Consider the following 11,227-nt stretch of genomic DNA (forward strand, 5'->3'; position numbering starts at 1 on the left):
AAAAAGCTGAACATGAGCCAGTCATGCACCATCATAGCAATTAAGACTAACAGCACTCAATGCTACATTAGGAGAAGTGCTGCCAGCTGTCACAGGGAAGGGATTCTCCCCTTCCTCAGCATTGATGAGGCCACATCTAAAGTGCTGGGTGCAGTTCTGAGCTCTCCAATACAAGAGAGACATGGACATAGCAGAGTGAGACTTGTGGAAGGCCAGTAAGATGGTTAAGTGACTGGAACACCTTTCATGCAAGAAAGGGCTGTGACAGCAGGGACTGTCCAGCCTGGGGAAGAGAAGGGCCAGGGCTATCTGATTGAAACGTATACAGGAGATGGAGCCAGACTCTTCTCAGTGGTGTGAGGTGACAGGTAGTTGGCAAAAAGTGAAAAATGGGAAATTCTGTCTGATAGACACAAAAAAACATTTTTTTCCTCAGGGTGGTTGAATACTGGAACAGATTTTCCAGAAAGGCTGGGAAGTCTCCTTCTGTGGAAACTTAAAACAGTCCCTAGGTAATCTGCATTAACTGATCCTGCTTGGTGCAGTGGGGTATACTAGACCACCTCTAGAGTTTCATTCTGTGATTCTGTAAGTTAGAGACCTTCTAAGCTGACTCTCTTTAACAAATGGGGAAGGGGGATATCTGGAAGAGAAGAAATTAATATAGTATGGTGATTTGGGGTTGCCATCACAGCTGCAAGTCAAAGGTCTGATTTGATCAGTGACGATTTTCTGAAAGTAACAAACATAAAATCGTAGAATCACTAAGGTTGGAAAAGACCTACAAAATCATCCAGTCCAACCGTCCACTTATCACCAGTAGTTCTCACTAGACAATGTCTCTCAACACAATGTCTAAACGTTCCTTGAACACCTCCAGGGTTGGTGACTCAACCACCTCCCTGGGCAGCCCATTCCAAAACCTGACCACTCTTTCAGAAAAGTAGTGTTTCCTAATGTCCAGCCTAAATCTCCCCTGGTGCAACTTGAGGCCATTCCCTCTCATCCTGTCACTAGTTATAAGAGAGAAGAGGCCAATGCCCAGCTCACTACAACCTCCCTTCAGGTAGTTGTAGAGAGTAATAAGGTCTCCCCTGAGCCTCCTCTTCTCCAGACTGAACAATCCCAGTTCCCTCAGCCACTTCTCATAACACCTGTGCTCCAGACCCCTCACCAGCTTCGTCGCCCTTCTCTGGAGACACTCCAGGGCCTCAGTGTCTTTCTTGCAGTGAGGGGCTCAAAGCTGAACACAGAGCTTGAGGTGCGGCCTCACCAGGGCTGAGTACAGAGGGATGATCACTTCCCTGCTCCTGCTGGTAACACTATTTCTGATACAAGCCAGGATGCCATTGGCCTTCTTGGCCGCCTGGGCACACTGCTGGCTCATGTTCAGCTGAGCATCAACCAGTACCCCCAGGTCTGTTTTCCCTACACAGTCTTTCAGCCTCTCTGCCCCAAGCCTGTAGTGTTGCCTAGGGTTGTTGTGGCCAAAGTGCAGGACCTGGCATTTGACCGTGTTGAACCTCATCCCATTGGCTTCAGCCCAGAGATCCAGCCTGTCCAGATCCTCCTGTAAAGCCTTCTTACACTCAGGCAGATCGACATTTCCAGCCAACTTGGTGCCATCTATAAACTTACTGAGGGTGCACTCGATGCTCTCATCCAGGTCATCAATAAAGATATTGAAGAGGGCAGACCCCAGCACTGACCCCTGGGGAACATCACTCATGTCCATTCGCCAGCTGGACTTAACTTCATTCACCACCACTCTCTGGGCCCGGCCCTCCAGCCAGCTCCTTACCCAGCAAAGAGTGTACCTGTCCAAGCCACGGGCTGCCAGTTTCTCCAGGAGAATACTGTGAGAGATAGTGTCGAAGGGTTTGCTGAAGTCAAGGTAGACCACAAAGTGTGCCATCTCCTTTAAATATCTATATCATTAGCTTCTTCATTCTGAGGTGGGTGGAAAACACATTACTAATGGAGCTGCTTAAAATTTTAATTAGCTTGGAAACATATACAGTGAGATATTTCATAATCTTGTCACTGTCCAGAATTAGCTGGCAGGACTAAAGATAACATGCCTGTTGTGAAAAGGTTGCAAGGGAAGAAGTTCAGAAGTTTTAACTGGAGGAATCAGACCTGACCAGCTGGTAAAGAAGGGTCTTCTTGCAAGGAAAAGTTTGACTAGAGCTAGCCAGTCACATGGTGGTGAAATGTGTGTGCATCCTTTGGCCAACAGAAACACATAGGAATACATCCCTCTCAACAAGATACTGGTGCACAGATCCCTTTCCAACCAGGTCTCTGGATTCCCTCAGGAAAGACAGCAGGTGAGAATAGATGCAGATAGAGGAATTGTCCTCGTAGGTTGCTGAAAGTCCATCTATCTTTAGGGGAACAGTCAATTTCTGGCCTGGCTTCCTGTTTGTGGTTGCATGGCTTTTGTGTTTGAGTCAGCGTTCGTGTGTTGCACAGAACAGATAACATGCTTGGAAGCAGAACTCCCCATAGCTCTGGTTCATCTTCCAGTTCAAAATCAAAGTACTGAGGCCAATTCTTGCACACTTGTGCTTTGCCACTTCTGCTAGCAGTTTCTTGTTTTCCCAGATTAGGTGTGTTGTGATGGGAACCCTATTGTTACTCGTTTTAAATGCCTTAGCTTTTCTTGTAGGCTGGCAACATTTTGTGGTATCAGCATTTCAGTTGACCAGTTCTGACATTTCTAACATTTCATCAGCCAAGTTCCGTTTTCTTTTTCCTTTTTAAAAAAAAATGCACAAATTTTTTTTACCGTACTGCTGTACTGAAAGGTAAGAAAACAGATGAAAATCCCTTTGATACAAGCAATGATGGTTTCTTGAGTACAATGTCCTGTATTTTGTGAACTAAATTTTCTGAGGCTGGGACAGAAGCTGATCTGGATTGTTAAGAATACAGAATGATAAGAAATTGTGCTCATCTGATAAAAGATGAAGTAGCTACAAAACAACAGATTGGACACCTGATGGTATCATGCTAGATTTTGTATTTATGAAGTAAATGAAGAAAATTTCACTGCTATGTTAGCAAGCAAGACAACTGATCTGGCATTGATATCTTGTATCTTCTTATGGAAAGTTTAAAGTATGTGTCTATGATTATCGCTCTTTAGCTTCCTGATGTTCCTTGATTTAGGACAGTATTTTATTTTGACAGTGCTGAAGGAGTTTCTTATGGTTTTCTTGTTTTGTTATTTGCCTACCAATTGCCTCTAAAGCTTCAAATAAGAGTTGTTGTAAGCCTCTCCCTCCGGGTGGGAAGGTTACTTTGCACACACATGCAAATCAGGGGGAAAAAAAAAAAGCAGTTCCTAAAATGTAATGAGTTTATTTTTTTGCAGTCACTCTGGAGACAGGGCCAATGATTCTTGTTCCCTGATGCGCTGTGATACTTGCTTCACTGGGGTAGGTGTAATAACCTACAGAGTCCTGCTTTCTTCTTTAGTGTGTAGTTTCTTATTATTCACTCTTGAAAACCTTTGTTCCCCCCTTCAGTTCTCACTTCCATCTTTGTAACTGCTGCTTTCCAGTGACTTACTTCATAGCTTTCCTTACAGGTCACTCTCACCTAAAAGCCTGTGAGAAATTTTTACCAAAAAATGTTAATTGCAATGTGTGTTGCAACCATTTATATCATTTGCTTTGTGATGAAACAGTTCAAATGCTGGAGTGATGTACTTCACGCTTAGACTGTATGTTATACAAGAAAGAGATTGATTATTTGGATATGCTTGTTTTGTTTTGTTTTGTTTTGTTTTTAATAATACTATAGATTTAGACCTGCACTCAGCAGTCTGTGACTGGCATCTAGTCTCTGGCATAACAGAGGTTTAAATAGAATTAGTCTTGGTTTTCTTATTCATGTAATCCCAGTTAATTGCGCAGGTTGTATTCAACTCCTGCCTATGCAGTTTCTTTGCCTTCTGGAAATCTTTTAGTGATCATTCAGCAATATAACTGTCTTCGTTGATTTGGCAAGAGTTTAGTTAACAGGGATTTTAAAAACAATTCTGTTAACACTTACAGGATGAGTATCAAGGTCTTTTTCTCTGATCTGTTTTGGCTTTTCTAGATTTCTTAACTTTCTCTTCTTAATTTACTAGTATCTAGCTCCAAGAATGACTGAACAAATAAAGTTTTTCCATTGCCAATTCTTATAGTTTTAAAACCACACTGAGATATTCTGTGACTCAGCAGTCACAGAATGCAATAAAACAGCTTTTCTTAAACCTAAATGGATTACTAACAGCATTACTATTACTCTTTATTTTTTCTTACTTCACCTGTATCTCTGTCATTCTTAAACCACTGACTTCTTGCCTTTCTCCTCATCAAAACTAGCTTTCCAAAGATCTAGAAAAGAGCTCAAGACATATATATAGGATAGAAAAGAAAGGAGAAGGAAGTGCTTACTGAGACTTCCTTAAAAATGTTCTTTAACAAACAGACTTGCTGTCTTATCTGTTCTATTTATAATGTCCAGAAAGTGGAGCAGGGTTATTTCAATAAGACAAGCATTGCTTTCTCAACTTAAGTCTATTTCTTTGGTTATGCCAGGAAGAGATTATTCATTTTAAAGAGAAAAGAAACTAAAATGCTGACATTATTCTGAAAAAGAAAATTACATAAAAAGCAGGAACTTGATCAGGAAAGAAAAGTGGTGATTTTGTGGGCATATGAATAAAGTGAGAACTCCAGTGGAGAATAAAAAGAGCAAGGCTGAAATCAAAAAGGATGACAGAAATAGAAGAACATAAGTGTATACAAATCTCCTGTTTGAACAGTGGGCCTTACTTAATTAAGCCACTATAAGAATGATGAAGCTGTGTAATTGACAGATTAATCAAAGCAAGCCTTTAGTGTGAACTAGTATAGACTGATGCCTTTGTATACATCCAGCTCAGAACTGTTTTGTGGCTCAGAGATTCTTCAGTACAGATGACGAATCTGGGGAGGTGAGTTATGTATTGTCTACTAATTTGTTCTCTGTTTTATAACTACAGAATGCCTTCACTCCTGGTTAACAGCAGTTCACATGAACAGGATGCTGTATATTATGCACCAGAATCCATTGGCTCCCTTGTTATCTTCATCCTCGTTTTCATCATAGGTATCCCAGGCAATGGGTTGGTTATCTGGGTAGCTGGTTTGAAAATGAAGAGGTCTGTGAACATCATCTGGTTCCTCAACCTTGCTGTGGCTGACTTCATGTGCTGCTTGTCTTTGCCATTCTTCATTGTTCACTTGTTCCTCAATGAACACTGGCCATATGGTTGGTTTCTCTGCAAAGTCATCCCGTCAGTCATAATCTTCACTATGTTTGCTAGTGTTTTCCTACTCACAGTGATCAGCATTGACCGGTGCCTCCTTGTGATGAAACCTGTCTGGTGTCAAAATCATCGAACAATGAAGTTTATTTCGCTAGTATGCAGTGGCATTTGGATCGTGGCCTTAATTTTCTGCTGTCCTGTCTTTCACTACCGTGACACTATCACTGATGGTCGCAAAACTGAGTGTGGGTACAATTTCGGAGATTATGAAATACTAGCTTATATGGATGACAGTGATTCAGTAACTGCATTATTGGAAGAATATTCACCTTTAGAACCGGCTGTCACATATGCTAGCACCACCTTTGCTAATCAGCCTACTGATAATTATCCAGATTTTCAGGCAAACAGTTTATCCACAAACGAAGGCATAATCGCAGCATCTCACCTTTCTCATGCCACTGTAGATGTGAACTCCTTGTTAAATTCGACTGCCTATCCTGACATCAGGCTACTGGAATCTCATAAGGATCTACCTCATACTAACTTGCCTGTACCATCCAACAATAACCTCAGTTTCAAGCTACTTGATCTTCCTCTTGATTTGCTTGATTTTGGCAGTGGTAATGACTCACTGGGAAATTTCTATGTGGACGATTATCCCGTACACATTCCCTTAGTTGTAATAACTATCACCAGGGCAGTCTTTGGCTTCATACTCCCTTTCAGCATAATGGCAGCTTGCTATGCCCTTATTGCTTTCAGGATGCGTGCAAGTAACTATCAGAAGCCACGAAGCAAGATGCTGAGAACAATCATTCTCGTGGTAGCTGCATTTTTCGTCTGTTGGGCTCCATACCATATAGTTGGGATTTTGTCCCTTGTGGCTACTCCTGGTACAGGGCTGAAGGAGTCACTGATCCTCTGGGATCACCTCTCTGTAGCACTTGCGTATGCCAACAGCTGCATCAACCCTGTGCTCTATGTTTTTGTGGGGCGGGACTTCAGGGCAAAGGCAAGGCAATCACTGCAAGGAGTCTTGGAAGGAGTCTTTACTGAAGAACCAACATGTTCAACCCCTTACTCTCTTGACAAAAGCAAGACTTCAAAAGATAAGGATGTTAGTACCACAGTCTAACACAGGACTTCCCATCATCACTGCAGAAGCTCTGTACATCAACGACTCTCCACTTTTTTTGCTCCAACACATCTGATTACTCAACAGATTTGCACAAAGTGTACTGGGATGGTTCAGATCAGATCTGCTAATCCACTTTATATCCTACTATGGCAAGATGGGAAGTCGGAAATACTAAGAGTAATAATCTCTGATGAAAGCCTAGTGAAGCAGGCGACTTAGAGTGCTTTAAAGAGTGAAGAAGGACTGTAGAATGATTCGTGGTGGGATCATGTATTTCAACTTCTGAACTGCTAAATTAGAAAGTTATCAGTTATTGCATATGTCTATTAAAGATGTTCTGCATCTCCTGTCTCTGATAAAATGCAGATGAAACCAACACTGATGTCTCTCCTTTGACTATACTTGGGTCTGAGAGATTTTTCCTGAAGATACCTAGAGAGAAGTGCTACATTTTATTACAGCATTGCATAGGAACAGCACATGCTGTAGTCAGCTGCATTGAACTGATTTTCGCGTCTTGGTAGATGTCCAAGGTACCATGTTTATCCCAGTAAATATATCACTGTACAGAAGTAACTGCTCCAATTCTCATGCTGTAACTGTTCATTAGCATGTACTCACTAAAAAAAAGACACCCCCTTTCTTCAGTCAGAGTAGAGGTTTTTACCTCCTCTGCCCCAAGATTTTCAAAGCCACCATGTTTTATTTCTGTCTTGTTTCCTTTACTGATAGACAAGGAATAAGTGTTGGGGTGGGCTTTACAGAATTCTAAAATGAAACAAGAGGTTTGACAGAACACAACTGTACAAGAAAAAAAAAAGGGAATGGAGGATATAGCTTAGGGAAGGAAGAATTTCAACACACTCCTGCATCATTTTTGCTTTCCTGATTTGCTGGCAGAAACAACTAATTGGGATTTACACTCTATTCCATCATCTCCCCCAGCTGAACTGCAAGGAGTCCCCCCTCCCCCCCCTACCGCCAATACTATACTCTTTGGCTGTTCAGGTTAAAGTTTGTCCCTACTTCATCTCCTCTTCTAATGCATCTCTTACAAAAATCATTTGAAAGGGCCTCCCACTTACTCAACCAGAGGATTCAAGCCCCTTGACCAGAAGACCTCTAATCCACTTAATTTCTGAGCAGCAACTTCCTCTTTCCACCATTAACCCATTCATAAGTGAGAATTTACATCAACACAGCAATACTCCTGTTGCCACAGACAAGAAAAGACTCCAGAAAATTACAAGGGGAGAGGGCCAAATAACAACTGAGCAAATACTGATAGTGTGAGAAAACTTAGGAGTTTGCACGTGCAAATAAGAGTCTCACTGCATACTTTGAAAAGAGGCTTGAAGGGCTGGGGCTGAGAAGCAGAATTTGCTGAATCACAATACCCCTGACTGCTTCTTTTACCTGTTGGGTATGTAGGCTTCACCTCCCTGGAGGCTGCAACAGGCGGTGTAAAGCATGGATCAGGATCCTCTCAAAATTACTCTTGATCTTCAGAGATGACACTGCATTCTGAAACCCAACAACTCTGCTGAAACATCATTTTTATGACATCCTCCTCTCTCCAAACTCAGGTTTTCCCTTCCAGCTCAGCTCAGCTCTCTCTGCTTCAGAGATTATCCTCTCTGTACTTGCATTCTCTATTTCCTTTCTTGCTTTTCCTGCTGGTGTGAAACAGCTCACTAAGCTGAGATCACTCCTCCAGTGCCCTTAGCCTCCTGACCTTTACAGCATTTAAGAAACAACATTAACTACAGACTCCCAGGGTCCACTAGACTCTCTCACTCCAGTAGCCAATACAACAGATTCGCTGACCACCTTGAAGTGAAAGGATTGCTAAACACAAGATAACCAAGAGAAAGATGCACACAAGGATTCAGCCTTCTGGGGTCTCTTTGTGGCAGCAAGAACCAACCTTCCTGTCCTCCACAGGGTACAACACAAGATGAAAGAGCTGATCCAATGCATCCACCATCAGAGGAGGGGGAGGGCTGTGCTCAGTTATTGATAACAATAATAATAGTAATAACAACAATAATAATAAACATAAGAAGGAAAAAAGATAAAACAAGACACAAGGAAGGATTACCTTTGGCAGCATCTTGTAGTGGCTTCTCTGGCAGAGGTAGAGAATGTATATTGATATACAGGCAAAGTAGAAAAGTTCGAGAAGGTGGTGGGGCACCATTCACTCCATGTCCCCTTCCCCTCCTACGTCCTTCACAAAGAACAGGCACTTAAGTCTGTAACTTGCTAGGTGATCAAGTCCTAGCTGAAATCATTAGGGATTTCCTCATTGGCTCTTTGGGGAGGTCATGGAGGCTGAGGGACCAGATGATGAGATGAGCCAAAAACAATTAAAAAAAAAAAAAGGAGAGAAAGAGAAAGAACAGTTTGAAGAAAAAATGTCCTTTTCCACGGTGGGCACTTTGCTAAAAGAAAGCATAAAGGCATTGTGGACTTTACCCTTCCAACAGTATAACAATCAGTAACACTACTGGCATGAATTTCTCCCTGTCAGTCAGCATCTACCAGTGTCTGTAGGTAGCGTGCTGTGAAATTCTCCAGAGCAGCTCCCACTGAGGTTAAAGCTTCAGCTTCCTTAACTTTTCTCACAACTGGATTGCTGATAGAGCACAAAGGACTTCAGCAACAGAAGCTTCTTATACAGTTTTTCCTTTGATCAGCTAACTGATGATGAGAGGGGCTAGAAGACAGTTTGTGTGAAGTTAAAGAAATCAGGCCATTGAAATTCTAAACCCTGTCAGACCTAACAGAGGGCCCCTGGCAGTCCAAGCACTCTCTCTACCCTCAGCACTTCTGATCAGTCACTGGACTAATGGAGAACTCCCTCTTTAGGGTATTATCACACAGACTTGGGTAAAGGAGGGAGAAGTGGAAGGGATAAATCTTGATTTGCTTTCTGACATACTTTTATGAATTGATTCTTCCTGCTCCAAATTCCTACAGCATTCAAGCACTTTAGGGCAAGCATATCCAACCTGTGGCCCACGGCCTGCATGCAGCCCAGCACAGCTCACAATGTGGCCGCCTTCTGCTCTCCACCATCATGGAGGTGGCTCTGCCCTGCTGAGAGGCCCAGCTGGAGACCAAGCATACACCCATTGCTCAGCACCAACCCAATATTGGTGTGCTACTAACGCTGCCTGAGCTGAAACCAGGGCAAGGGGAGAGCAGCGCTGTGCCAACTCAAGCTATGGCAGATAGCTGCATGCGTTTTGGTACACTGGCTAAATGCAGTCCTGTGAATGGCAAAAAATATGCAGCCGTGCTTTCTGTTTTGATAAAGGAGTTTGAGAACAGGTTTCAAGATTGCTGAAAAAAAATCATTAATTTTTTTGCTATATTTGCAACTCCATTTTCATTCAACATAAATACATATTTCAAATGGAATATGTACAGTTGCTATCAGACATTCAACTCAAAAATGTGGTCATGTCTCTTTACCAGACTTTTGTAAGAGAAAAATATCCCCCACTTCACAATCACTCCTGATTCATGTCATCGCTTTGGGTGGTGCGCGTATTTGTGAACAACTACTGTCAAGAATGAGGCATAGGAAGAGTAAAATTTCATCAAAAATCTCTGACAAACACCTTGAGAATTCACTAAGAATGGCAACCATGGCCATCAAACCAGACTGATGCGCTAGTTTCACAAAACAAGGTCACATATCCCACTAGTTTTATGCTTTTGTTGCTTTTTAAAACTGCATTAATAAAAATATTAAAAATTAAAATAAATTTTCTTACTTACATACTAACTATACTGCATATTTTATGATGTCTGCTCCAAAAGTAATGCCTCCTGTTTTATTATGTTGGCCCACAACATCAGATGCAGATGTTGGTGTTATGGAAATAGAGGCTTCCTATCAACATTCCATTACATTTTGTTGCCATGCAACACATAGCAGCAGAAGGGCAGTTTGACAGAATGGTGTCTGACACGGAAGTGAGTTTGAAACAAAGGTGTGTCACTGAATTCCTCCATGTGGAAAAAAAAAAAAGCAACCAGTGACATTCATCAATGCTTGCTGAACATTTATGGAGACAAACAGTGGATGTGAGCACAGTGAAGTGGTGGGTGGTGCATTTTAGCGGTGGCAACAGTGACTGTGAATAACCTCTGCTGGTGCATGTTTTGGCAAGCATGGCTTGCAGGCTCTTGCTCAACAAGGTGAAAATGTGTAGCTAATAGCGGTAACTATGTTGCAAAATATTCTTTTGCACATGAGAATTTTCTCTAACAAGCAGAGTGACTGTACTCATTATATCTATTGTAGTTTCCACGGAAATAAACAGGAGACATTAATTTTGGAGCAACCAACAGACATGTAGCCCAAAAGAATTTGTCTTCACTCAATGTGGCTAAACAAGCCAGAAGATTGGCACCCCTGACCTAGGCTGTCTGGATCCAAGGTGTAATCCTGGAGATATCAAGGAGATATCTACCTTGATGCTTTTGCAATATGAGCAAGTAAAAGTTTTATTGGCAGAAGGCTCTTGGTTTATGCACTTCATTTCCAGTTTTCATAGCATATGCAGCTGCTGAGGATTATTGCAGATGCTATAACAAATTGGTAAACACTGCAGATGAAGCCCTCAGTGAAAAAGTTCAGGTTGCTTGGCTAGTTTATTGAATATATATATGTTACCTATGGCAGCTGCATCCTTACACAATAATTGCATTCAGATTTTAATTGTACAGAGACAGGTGAATTATTAGTCAGGTGGGGAGAAACA

At 41.9% G+C, this 11,227-nt stretch overlaps 1 protein-coding gene across 1 annotated transcript; it reads left to right on the forward strand.

Annotated features, from left to right (window-relative positions):
* LOC110396216 (C3a anaphylatoxin chemotactic receptor-like) lies at window positions 3,361–6,825 on the forward strand. The gene is made up of 2 exons (XM_021391712.1): window positions 3,361–3,443; window positions 5,042–6,825. The coding sequence occupies exon 2, from the start codon at window positions 5,043–5,045 to the stop codon at window positions 6,444–6,446; it is 1,404 nt and encodes a 467-aa protein (XP_021247387.1). The 5' UTR covers window positions 3,361–3,443; window position 5,042; the 3' UTR covers window positions 6,447–6,825.

The sequence above is a fragment of the Numida meleagris genome, chromosome 1, assembly GCF_002078875.1.
Source record: "Numida meleagris isolate 19003 breed g44 Domestic line chromosome 1, NumMel1.0, whole genome shotgun sequence".
Classification (NCBI taxonomy): Eukaryota; Metazoa; Chordata; class Aves; order Galliformes; family Numididae; genus Numida; species Numida meleagris.